Source organism: Teleopsis dalmanni, chromosome 1 (assembly GCF_002237135.1).
Source record: "Teleopsis dalmanni isolate 2A chromosome 1, ASM223713v2, whole genome shotgun sequence".
Classification (NCBI taxonomy): Eukaryota; Metazoa; Arthropoda; class Insecta; order Diptera; family Diopsidae; genus Teleopsis; species Teleopsis dalmanni.
Window position 1 is genome coordinate 181,502,847 of NC_051846.1, and position 13,725 is coordinate 181,516,571.

At 30.7% G+C, this 13,725-nt stretch overlaps 1 protein-coding gene across 1 annotated transcript in view; it reads right to left on the reverse strand.

The window, feature by feature from the left end:
- Nucleotides 1-8,791, reverse strand: part of LOC119666843 (chondroitin sulfate synthase 2-like) — a 14,992-nt gene extending 6,201 nt beyond the window's left edge. The window contains exons 1-4 of the mRNA XM_038076122.1: nt 8,786-8,791; nt 7,987-8,658; nt 179-334; nt 3-111 (exon numbers count right to left, since the gene is read on the reverse strand). Of these exons, the coding sequence (XP_037932050.1) occupies nt 3-111; nt 179-334; nt 7,987-8,658; nt 8,786-8,791 (943 nt within the window). The remainder of the gene's footprint in view (nt 1-2; nt 112-178; nt 335-7,986; nt 8,659-8,785) is intronic.
- Nucleotides 8,792-13,725: the final 4,934 nt, after the last annotated feature.

The window sequence follows — 13,725 nt, forward strand, 5'->3', positions numbered from 1 at the left end:
GCCCAGTGGCCAGCGTATTTCAAGTATATTATTAGACACTGAACCATTAGCGATGTGATAAGATTTCTGTTCCAACTCGTTGCTACGTTGCTGCACCAGTTCCAAATGATACTGTTGATTGAAAATAATATGTGATTTATTTTAATTTGTTCAGATATACATATATTACTATATTTACCCTAGAGAAGTAAGCGTGCAAGCGATAGAAATCATCAGTAGATGTTACCGGATAAACAGTAGTTGAGTTGCGAAAAAAATCGTCCTTTGTTAACTGGTTTAGATCTTTAAATAACTTTACATATGGTTTTAATGGATACGTGAACTGTCGAACACCCTGTTTTGGATTATAAAATTTTTTAATATTTTTTTTTGTATTTTAATGATGTTTGTGGTGAATGATCTATACTAAATAGATGTGATGTGAAAGAAAACAACTATAAAATTGTCATGTGTTTTTGTTTAAACAAAGACCTTGTTTATAAAATCTATGTTGGGAATGTATATAAGCATCTGTTGGACTTTGTTTGTTTATTATTTCCGTTGGTTTTTTATAAAATCATTTAGTATTTTTTCTTTTTATGTTATATGAGACTTTTTATCAAATTAATTTCAAACAAAAAAGTAATAAAAAAATTACAAATGCTACAATAAAATTAAAAAAATATAGATCGCATAATTCATTTGATGATCCGCATTTTGTTTGTTTGAGCTGGTTCAGTTTTAGCAAAGATTCTGTCTCCAGCAATTGTGAAAAAAAATAATCATTAAAATTATAAACAAATCATTTCTATTCAATATTAAAAATAATATATGTACTTCATTCACCAATGAAGTAATTTACAAAGAAACCAAAATTAAAAAATACAATAGAAATGATTGACTACTTCATCTAACAATAAATAGATCTTGATAAGAGATAATCTAAAACAGTATTAAAACCATTCTCAAAGATAAGTATAACATAAACGGAATACTACGATGGACAGCAAAAAGTACAGGTTAATATGGCTAAACCACAATCTCTCCAGAACCTTCTGTCCTTCTGGGTTATTAGGATCAGTTAGGGTAAGTAAGGTCCAAAGCTTGGTAATAAAATACTTGTTTGTATTAAAAAAATTTCTAAAATACTGTAGTATTTTTTAAGCATAAATTATTATAATTCTTGTAAACCAAACTTGATTTATTAATATACACGATTCGTTAAAAGTTCTACCAAGTAAGTTTCTTTGGTTGATATCATGATTAGTAACAGTAACACTATCACCTTTGTTTCTAAGATAGTATCACGTATTATTCTTGTTTTGTTAAATAATTTGAAGTTAAGAACCTAACAATGAAGCCGCTTTGTTTATAATCTTGAACAGAAATATAGATTAATATATATAGAAATATATAATTGATAGATTCCACTTCCTCTCTATCAAGGCGTTTTGCTTGTTGCACTACAGAATGGACACGAACTGTAAAAGATATTTCGATTATGTCCTATCTAAACTAAACCATAAGGTTCAATCAAGCCAACGCACAATCTTCACGATTATTCCATAATTTATTTATCACTGCAATGTTGATTTAATTTTATTCCTGAACAATTTACACATCTGAGTTGCTGTTTAGGTATTGGCCTCGTGTGTCTCCATTTCACTATGTGACTGCTTAATAACAAGTTCTACAAGTAGGTACGCGTTCCTGTACCTCTCTTCATCTTTGAACAATACGTGTAGCGGGTGTGCAGACCTTGACTACCAGGTTCCCTTGTTTGCAACCTGGTAGAGTAGTTTTAACATCCAGGATAGATGTTATTTAGTCTATTGATTCCTGGTCAATTTCGACTATATCACTGCCTCTCTTTTTGATTTTATCCAAAACTGTATTGTGTAGATAGTTAGCCAATTTCTTTCTCTTTTCACGGTACAAACTTAATTGAACACTTAGAACCTTGAATAGATGAAGTATCATATTTAGACCTTCCTGATGTGCATTATCGTTTGATTATATCGAGCAACAGATTTGGTTGTTATGAAAACACTATCTATGTGTATAGTTAGTAGCTTTCATTTATTATTTAATTATTGAATGTAATGGATGAATGCAGAACATAGAATTAAAAAGGGCATAACGGGCAAACAGAAAATGTTTTAAGAGGAGTGTAAAAATGTCATATATTAAATGAGGAAGAATTTATTAATGTGTTGAACTATAAAGCATTAATGTCTGCTTATTTTTTTAAAATTTATTTAACTTTTCGTGAACATTTTTTTATCTGGTAAAAATAATCCAGAAAAAATAATAGAAAAATAACAGATTATATTCTATAGTAGATTAGAAAAATAGCTTATAGAAAAAAAAATCTGATTCCATTTCATACATAGCGTTATCCGTATTTACTCTGGTAGTAGTTTTCGATTTGCTCTTATATAAAAGAAATATTTTATAAAAAATCTATTGGAAAATAGTTTATTTAAAAATATTTAAACAAAAGCTTTTAATTTGTTTGGATTTTTTAAATTACGCGCCTATTTTATTTACATAAAAAACCATCAAAACTATTTTAGTAAAATTTTTTTTGAAAAAATATTTCGTTCAGCAAAAAATATTGCATTGTTTAGCACTTTTACGGTTTAGCGCTCTCCTGATTTATTTGGTTCGATCACTCAAACACGCCAGAATGAAAACTTATTACCCACCACACACCACGCCGCATGCCATACCACCCTGAGGTGCTCACATGTTAGGTGTCTTTTAATTTCTAGTTTATTTATTTTTTAATTATGTTGTAGTCATCATATTTACTGGAAATGTTATCCGAAATGTTCCATTATATAGCGCGATAAGTTCATTGATACCGTGACCCTGAAAGAACGGTTAGCTACCTGAGAATCGAATTAAAAATCGGAACATACTTTTATTATGTTTTGTTAAATAATTTTTCAACAGTGAAGTGTAAATTGCTTGTTCCAGAAAAAGTACAAGTATCTTGTGTAAAATATAGAGAAAATTAATATTATGACGTAAAATAGCTCAAACTGTGGCTTTAATTCTGTGTATGCTTATACTATAGTATAGATTACAGAAATATTTGTATCACTTCTAATAAAATAAATCGTTTTGAAAAACTAACATAATATTATAATATATTAGAAACACATATGTGTAACACAAAGGTGTTAATGATTTTATAAATAACTTCTTTTTTTTTAGTTTAGTTTATAGATCTTCCAACAATGGAAAAAACTTAGAATATTTAAAAAAAAAAAAAATTAGCGATTTTAGTTTCGTTTTTTATTTCTATACACAATTTTCTGCTTACTTAACGTAGTTTTTTATCAAAATGTATCTGAACGTACCGGATTGCATACATAGGGTTATCCATCTTCAATTAACCAAAATGAAGCTCACTGATGTTTTAGATTTTTATAAAATTTTTATATCAATGTGTTGTTTGGATCTTATCCCAAGACGCAACACACATCATTTAAATGTTAATCACGGAAAATCTTAATATGCTACATCCTTTTGAGGTAATTTTCGATAATTTGTCGCCACATAGCCGGCAGGTAATACATCTTTCATAACTAGCTGAATCGTCAAGTGTCAGACGATTGTTCGCAAAAACAACGATTGTTCATTTGCCTAATCCCCCTAAAAAACACCATTGTTGACATGTTTACATGATCGAAACACGTTAGTCAAATAGCATCCACGGAAAATATTCCAATTTACTGGCTCTTTTCGATACAATTATCGATGATTTATTTACAAATAGATAATCTGGCAATAGAGATCGGCTATAGATCACTTAACGAATCATCAAAAGTTTTACAATTATAATCATACGTCCGTAAATTTCTAGCGTAACAAAGCAAATCAGGAAGTGTTACGTATCATATATCTTTCATATTCGTATCTTCATCTTAACGCAAAAAAAAAAATTGTAATAAATCAATTGGAATTGGAAAGCAACGATGGAAGAAAAATATTGGAGCCAATTAAATTGAAAACTGGAATACTTTGGCGATATCTTAAGGCATGTATGAAAATCCGGTCTTGATAATTGATGGTAGAATTGAAGAACAGGGCCGCATCCTGTTAGACAAGGGGTATCGTTCGTGGATTATAAATCTACGGCAGTGGTTCAATTAATGTGTAAGATAGTTTTTTCACGAAGCTGTCAACAAACAGAAATATTAATCATGTTAGCTAAAGTTCGAAGCAGATAAGGCACTCAGAAGAATGTTGTTTCTTTTTATTATCAGATAAGATGGATGTGTAGAGAATGTAATATTATATGCAAACAAATTTACAGTGGAATCTTTAGCGATCAATATTTATAAATAATTTTGTTGAAGAATAAAAGCGCAAAAATGTATGTTATTAATAATACTTTCATAATGTATATATGCTTCTAAAATATAAAACTGAGTTTAAAATAGAATTAAGCCTTAACAATATTTTCCAACCACTTAAGCACTTAGTATTTTATTACAGATACAAGTATAATTTGTTTATACTGTAACGAAATAAGATATAACCAAATAATTGCTTAGGTTTCAGAAACCAAATTATTTATTCTGCTATAAATTATTGAACTTAATTACATCAGACGAGCAACCACCTTGTGGCCGGTGAGGTCTAATATAATGTGTCTGTCTGTGCCGTAGCGGCACGTAGAGTGTTAAGCGAACTTCTGTTGCAGTTTCATTGAATTTACTTGTGTTTATATTTATGTATCTACACATTTTGTTCGGCTCTGTGCAATTAGGTTTTGTTCTGTTCTGTTGTGTTGTGTTGTGTACAATACAATGTAAACTTAATTAATTTTAATTGTTTTGCTTTGGACTGTAAAATTATTGTTTATATTGACTCTTGACATCTGCACATTGAAATTTGCACAAAACTTAGAATTACTCGTATTTGCTTGATTGTTTACTGAAGAAATCTTTCTATAATTAAATTTTGTAATTGACATCCTTAATTTGATAATTGCTCTCAAGTTAAATTGTTGTAAAATGTTGAGTGGATCTATGTGTACTTCAGTTTATTTGCTTACATACTTTCACTATTATTTGTAGTTAATAATATAGAAGAGTCTAATTTAGAGAGATAGATAAGATACTATATGTTGAGGCTAGTTGAGTTGAGTCAGTGCACCTGAGCACTTTTACTCTCTAATAACTGCGAGGTTTCTACAAAACCCCTCTTTGCGTCTTGACTGGATTTTTGTTTATCACTTCATTAGACTAAGCAATAATTGACCTCAGATCTGCATATCTCCCCGAGGAGCCTGTAACCATTCTGAGTTAGTAAGTCTGTCAGATTTCGCAAATAATTTCAGGGCTCTATCCTTTATGTATTTTTTGATGGGATCAATCTTGAGGTCCCTGAGGATGTCATTCGTCCTAATGTACCAAGGAACTTTGAAAAGTCTTCTCAGAGAAGATAAGATACTGCTACCTTTAAATTGGATTATAAGTTGTAAATAATTAAAATATTTATATGTATATCAAATTTGACAAGATTCAATTAATAAAACTGCATAGGTCTGTACACTATAATCTTGAGGTCCCTGAGGATATCATTCGTCCTAATGTACCAAGGAACTTTAAAAAGTCTTCTCAGAGAAGATAAGATACTGCTACCTTTAAATTGGATTATAAGTAATAAATAATTAAAATATTTATATGAATATCAAATTTGACAGGATTCAATTCCTAAAACTGTATAGGTCTGTACACTATACAATCCTATAGTATAGCATTTTGTTAAACCCATACTCTTTGATTATTAGTTATGGCAAAACAATTCTGTTTGCCAAGTTAATAAGTTAACTTTTCGCTACATAACTATTGAAGATACTTTCAAGGATTCGAAGATATTTACTGAGGACAAACCCAAAAATCTATTTCTTAAAGCAGTTTACATTTTATTATTAGAATCGCATATACGTTATTAATATTAACCTTTATGTTAATAATTAAAATATATAAGGTAATTAGATACAATAGTCATAAAATGGCTACAGTAATACGGACAGTCAATGTTCGAGTTCGTATAAGTATAACTATATAAAATGTAGTTGTTATAGTCTTCGTACACAATATTTTAATAATAAATAATACTCTTAAAAGAAAAATTTTAATTATATATCTCATCATTATTAAATATCAGTGCACAATCTTTAACTCTGAATCTTCAGAGAGATCTTTAAGCGTCGACGAATATATTATGCGTTTGAGTAGTATTTTAGGAGTAGCCAACGACAAACGTTTAAAATATGAACCACTCCTACTATTCATCTGATTTGGCATTGTACAACTTTTAACTCTTCGAAAAATGCGTTTTCAGAAGTAACGAAAACGTTACTATGGGTGTGAGGACGTGCAAGTCACACAAAAAAATAATTTCTACATGTCATAAAAGATTAATGAGATGAAGAACACCCCAACCGTTGAGCTAAAACATGTCTACGTATATTTAGACAATGTAACTCCTTTTGAAAATTATGGCTTGGTCAGTAATGATCAATCGGATTCATACAAACAGAAAGACGATCGAAAATTGTATTGCCCACAGAAAAGCAATATAAATATTAAATGTTTAGGTAATGTCTTAAATTTGGTATGCATATGTTTAGATTATTTTTGATCAACATGCCAGAATTTTACTGTGATATGGAGTCCAATGCGCGCTGTTCAAGAATAACAACAAAAATGTGGCCTCTTATTTAGGATTTGATAGAACTTAAAATACCTTTCGAACACTTTTCCAGGGATCGTATAATAGCTTTTGCAGATCATACGAATATTGACCCACACTTTCAATGGCACATATTGTACTACCGACATTTGATATATAGCATGGTAAGTTAACAATAACATCGATTCAAGAAAAATAAAGTAAATCTTTTCTAATATAGCCAAGCATATCACGAGACAGTATAATACGCCGATATGACGTTGCATTATAGTAGAATCAGCTATTATAGCTTTTTTAATTACGCTATACGGCAACATAGGTAGTAGTGATATGGGTATGTATACATATAATTATATATGTAACTATATTCATGGTGTGACTGAGAAAGCCAAAATAGTGTCAGTAGATCACTTTTTGGGTTTTTTGAACCATAATACATTTCACAATAGCTATATTGGCACTAAGGGTTTATTTTATAAAGTTTTATCAAGATTTTGTTTTGTTTAGATTTAAAAAAAAATATTAATCATTAGCTGATGTTCAGCTGATGTTGAACGTAATTTAACTGTGATACTATCCTATCAAAAGAGAATCAAAAAACTAATCATAATATATAATTAATCTTATATATTAAAATACAATTAAACAATTAACAACTAAAAAGAACTATAATTAATTAATTCAATTAGTTTATAGTTGATATATGAGTAAATTTGTTAATAAACTTTCACATTAAATTAATAGAACATACAAGTTAGACTCTGAGATTTAAATTTGGCAGGGTACGAGTTCTACGCTTGGTACTTGTAGTCTCAAAAAATTTTTCCAGTAATAAATAAATACAAGAAATATTGCCAAATAAACACTGGTGATTTGGCAATACTCGCAACAGCTATGTGCTGTATGCCAAAAATTCAATTAATTAATAAATAATAAAATATTGTTGTTGTAATTCACTATTGTTCAAAATACCTCTCTATAGAAACAAAAGTTATTATTTAGAAACATGGTTTCTTTCGTCATAATTAACTTTAAAAATTAAATTTTATAAAGATTAAAATAATTACTTGTAATAAAGTTTCGTTGTCATTATATATTTACTCTTTTAATTAATGATTAAAAACTTCAACGCAAACTTTAATAAAACAATTTAGTGAATATAGTGTGCATAAAATCTTAATAACCAAACATAATAAGATACTTTGATTTGTTTGTAAAAGCTTATCAAAGTAGGTAAGAAAGAATATTGTGATTGAAATAAAGTGGCGGTTAAATACAATGCATATTTACCTGAAAACTCTCTTGACAGCCAGATAATTTACTGGAATACTTAACACATCGGCCAATATTAACGCTGTGTACATTGGTAATGCCATTCCGCACGCACCAGTCGAGATTATTGCGCATTTTTCTTATGACACTGCTACTAAGCAATATGCCCGCATTTAAATCACAGTAATTCCGATCACTGAGCATTTTGAAATCATCATTATTCTCATTCTCTATCTTACCATTGTTCATCAGATCGTCCGACCGCCCATTGTATGCACCATAGCCTACAACATTCTGTTCTGTACGTGAGCCCATGTAGAGATCAAATGTGATGCTCATATGATACAGCATAGATTTCAGCTTTCGTGCATCAACGTACACATTATCCGGTATAATTAAGAAATAATCATAGTCGTCAAGATAATAGTCTGCAATGTATTTTATCACATGAAAAGGTCGTAAAGTTTCGCGAGTATCTGTGAATCCTACAATATTTTTAAGATTGTAGTTTTTTTTAACATTATCTGCATTTATGAAGAATTTTATTTTATTGACTAAATGAGCCGTTGTACGGTTAATTGCTGTCGCCAACGTATTTATGTTGTCCTGTGATGTCATAACGCCAACAAAAACTTTTTCGCGTATTCCCAATTCAGAGGAGTAATAACGTGGACGGATGACATTTTTTGCCTACGAGAAAATAAAATCATTTTTATTTAAATGTTAAAACAACTGATGAAAAACAAATAAGTATTTAATTAATTTTATACTTTTTAGGGATGGGACTATATAAGCCTTTAAACTGGGACTATATTACAGACATGTTGTATATTTGCAAAATCTGCTGAAATTCTTAAACTAATGTATTTAGATAGATCTATGTGTTTAAATCTGAACAAAATCTCGACCATGCTCACATGTTTAGAATAGAATAAAAAAAAAACTCAGCCGACACATAAAAACACATGGAGAACTGCTGGAGCACAATTTATGAGTTCATAAAATTATTCTTGGAACAGTAAACTCATTGGAGTAGAAGCCAAATTGCAAATTGCTAGCCAAGGTCGCCTCGTGAAAACTTTTAACGTACACAAGCGCATGAGTTATTAACTGATTAAATATTTAGATAAACTAACAAGAAAGCATCTAAGTAGATTAAAAAATAAACTACGTGAAAATGAGGTGAAACATCATCACTTTTGAGGTGAACGAATTTGGCGAGTATCGCAAATGAAACATTGAATTCAAATGAAATAAATAAACCAACAATGTTTGATGTTATATTTATATTTTTACGTTTGCTTTATGTAAACGTAAGTATTAAGTGATTGATAAAGTAAATAGTTAAAATATTAGAAAAATTAAAAATGAGTTCAAGCAGATTATTAAGAATCATCGATCTACATTACCGAAAAGTTTTCGGAAATTCTCATTTAAAATTCGCGCGCTGTATATTTTTCGATATTTTATTATGTAGTTTGGCAGCACTGTCCTTAATTACTATGCCAAAAATGAGCGCGATCTGTCAGACAGTTCGTTTACGGCAGCTGTTGAAACCAGTTCACCTCAGTAGGGCGTTGCGAAAAAAACAATGGAAAAAAATATTGAACAAAGAGTTTGCATCAAATTTTGTGTTTCGAACGAAATTTCGTGTGCAGAATCGTTGCGAATGCTACAAAAGGCTTATGGGGAATCAGTTTTATCGAAAACTCAAGTTTATGAGTGGTACAAAGCCTTCCAGGACGGTCGTACGACCGTCGAAGACATTTCGCAACGCACTACTGAGGTGAACTGGTTTCAACAGCTGCCGTAAACGAACTGTCTGACAGATCGAGCTCATTTTTGGCATAGTAATTAAGGACAGTGCTGCCAAACTACATAAACTTAAAATATCGAAAAATATACAGCGCGCGAATTTTAAATGAGAATTTCCGAAAACTTTTCAGTCTTAATGTAAATCAATCAGAACTATTGTAAAAGGAATCATGGAATTCTTATAAAAATTATTTAAAAATAATTTTGATTATTACTAATTTTATTACTAATTCTAGAATTTAATGATAGAAATTGCTCATCTTCTGCAGACTAGATACTCTATATATTAAAATTGAAAGTATTAACAATTACATATTATAGTATCATATTCGTGGAATTGGAATTGAGTTGTTAGGTTTTAAAATAGTAATATTTTTTGCAATTTTTGTTCAAGTTGATTATTTCGATTTATTGTAATAAACACAATTTGAAACTTTGTTTTTGTCTTCTTAACTTTGTACTATACACATATCAATTCTTTGTACTATACACATATCAATTTGGTTTATCATAAACTTATTAGGCCTAATACAAAGCAATAAAAGATGAAGGGTAAGGTTAATCAGCTGCAGCAGTAGCGGGACCTGGGCGCAGGTCACACCGATGGAAGTCTTAAATGCCTAATAAGAACCCTACCTTAAAGTAATACTAACGTAATTCCGGAGTAGGATAACATCTCTAGAAATGAGGCGGAGTGGTTTAGTCGGGCACTCACTTTCTGGGGCGCCGGATTATGGTCAATAAGGTATGTTAGCAACCAAAAATGTCTAATAAAAACCAATAAGAGCTGACACCAATTATTTACGTCTACGAAATTATGATGTTTTATCTCATTGATATTTTACAAAATTCAAATACAATCCTGTATTTCAATGACTTTATGATAAACTATGTAAATTGAAAAATTCAGAAACAAAATTTTCCAGACCTGATCGGTAACTCTATAAAATAATAAAATTTTATTTATATTTGTTTTTATTAAATTGTGGCGTTATCGAGCTAAGGAATTACTGAGCCATCATATCCAATCATTTTTTTCGATATTTGGCAAATCAAAAAGATGATGTGGATTACTATGATGTGTTGCACAAAAATTAAATTTAATTTAAAATTAGAAATATTGATAGATTTATAGAATTAAAAACTCATTTTGAAACTTTAGTGAATATAAGGGCCCATTGTGATACCACCGATATGAAACTGTCCATCCGCATGATCTGAAGAACCTGAATGCGCGAACAGCATTCTTTTAAAAAGGCGCGATGTCACCATTAAAGTGTAAAGGCAGCAACCTAAGACACTTGAATATGTCTCCAGGCCATTTAAAAAAGAAACCAAAAATTTTATATCTTCTCTTAACCAATATTTCCTTTTCCTTCGCAGAGTCACAACCATAACAAAAGTCGTTAGAAAGTAGACCGATTAAGTTTTATTGTGTGCCTTCTTAATATGCAGTGATCTATCAGCAGTAATACCATTGCACTGAATTGATTGTGCTTTTGTTGAAGCGCATGGCTAGTAGGAATTTACGCTAATATAGACCATAAGTCTCACTTGTGATCTGAGAAAAATCTTCACCTGCCCCGGCTTTTCTTGTAAACCATAGGTATTTATTTTTAATTGCAAGTTTAGCCGTTATAAGAGGAATATCAATATTAAAAAAGTGAACTTCAGATAGTAGCGTGCTTATCTTGGTAAGTTTAATTCATGTTTTCCACACACCGAAGACACTACGATCTAATTTGTTATAAAAGATTGATCTGCCAATGGGAATTTCAGCCCTGTTAGCAGTTACTCTATTTTGAATCGAGTTAATATCTTCAATAGCGAATTAATTTGGTAGATTTTAAACGAGTAAATGCTTGCGCCTAAAAACGATTATTATTAATGTGCAAAATGAAGACGTTGCGATTTTGAAGAAAAAACTTGTTAAAATCTTATGTATATCACAGAAAGTCATTTGTTTAACGATTTTATCTTGAATAAATTTTTAAAAGAAAAAAAAAAAACAAAAACAATAAATACCATTTAACGTATAATTTATTTCAAAGTACTTCTTATCATATGTCAAGTATTTAAGATTACAGAATTTTGCATGTGACTAAATGTCTATTTCTAGTCTATTACAGCTTTTTCAGATTTTGCATATCATTTTTCAAGTTAGCACACTTCAACACTGTTCAGATTCAATTCCATTGCTTTAGTTTTAATAACAATCTGAGTAATCTATCTTCTCTTGGTTGCATGTAAGTTTAGCACTACAGCAATCAGTGCACCCTCTGAGACGATTGAATTTAGTATCCAAATGTAAGATCCGCTATGGCTTTGAGTATATATTGTATAACTAGCGATAATGAATATGAAACATAGAATTTTTTCAAGTCTACAGTCTACCGGAATTGAGTCACAGCTGTATCTACGATAAATAATTTGCCACTTCGACAAGAATAGAACTGATACATAATACTTGAGATTGTGAATTCAAAGTCTTGTACTGGATATACACAACGTTAGTCCGACCAATCGTTACCTATGGCACTATTCCATGGGCAAATAGGACAAAGCTTAAGATAACTGAAATAAAATTAACAGAAATTTAAAGATTAGGAACAATAAAATTCCATCTTACAACTGCGCTAGAGGTATAGGTGGAGTTGTGGCCGCTATACATAGTAGTAGAAAACGTAGATGAGGCAACTATAATAAGAATTAAAAGATTTAAAAAAAAAGACTGGAGTATCGAAAAAATTTGACTGTGACTTTGGAAACCCATTCAATACCCTATTAAACAATATTGATAATACATTTAAATTTGAGAAACCTTTTGCGATGATAATGGGTACTAAAAAATAATGAAACAATATATATAGATAATTTCTATTAATCATGAGTGTACACTAATATAGCACAATAGTTAAAGACTAAATTGCCAAGAGGCTAATATGTAGAACCCATGGGAAAATATTTAAGCAGAAAAATTCGTCATCTAAAGATGTACATAGCTTAACCTTTTCCACGATTGCAGAACGTTGAATTTAAGTATACTATCGGACAGTGAAACACATGTTCAAGTGTTAAGCTCCAATGGTGTTTGACCGAATTCTGAATTTTTAGTAAATTAGTATGGCGCTGAATCCTTTTGAAATGAGAGTTTAAGTCCTATTGGAGCATAAGCAATGCGTGTGAATACTTAAATCTGAATTCCCAGACGAATTCTGAATTCCCAGACGTATGGAGATATAGCGAAATGGGCATGGCGATGAACTCCACAGAACCGGAGCATAAATTGCAATGCTAGCATTTAAATCCAATTGCAGGATAAGTAATAAGTATAAATTTTAAGAACCTATATTAAGATTTTTAACGAGAACGATAAAAGAAGTAGAAAACTCAAAAACACTGCAATGCTAACAACCACTTTTCAAACACAACAACCTTAGCGCGAAGAACAGTAAGCTGATCTACAGCTTGATATTTAGACCAGCACTACTTTATGGGAATGTCGCGTATAGCAAAGCTGCCGACTCTAATATCCAGAAGCTACAAGTTGCTCAAAGTCAAGCTCTCCGAAGAATCTTCGAAGTGCCATAGTAAATCCGCACGAATGACATGATAAGAGACCTTAGAATAGATCCGGTCAAAAAATACATAAAAGACAGAGCCCTAAAACTATATGCGAAAACGGACAAGCTGTCACACTTAGCAGTATCTAATCTCAGAATAATCACTAGCCGCACGGGGCGGTACGCAGATGTTAGATCACTCATCGAATAATCACAAAGCTTTTGAGGAATACAAAATTAGTCAGGGAGAAGGGTGGAACTCTACAGAAACCCACCAGCTATCAAAGAGTAAAACTGCCTAGATGCACTAACTCGGAAAAGTCTCAACATAATAATAATAATTATAATTTAAACAAATTTCATTAATTTATTTAATAAT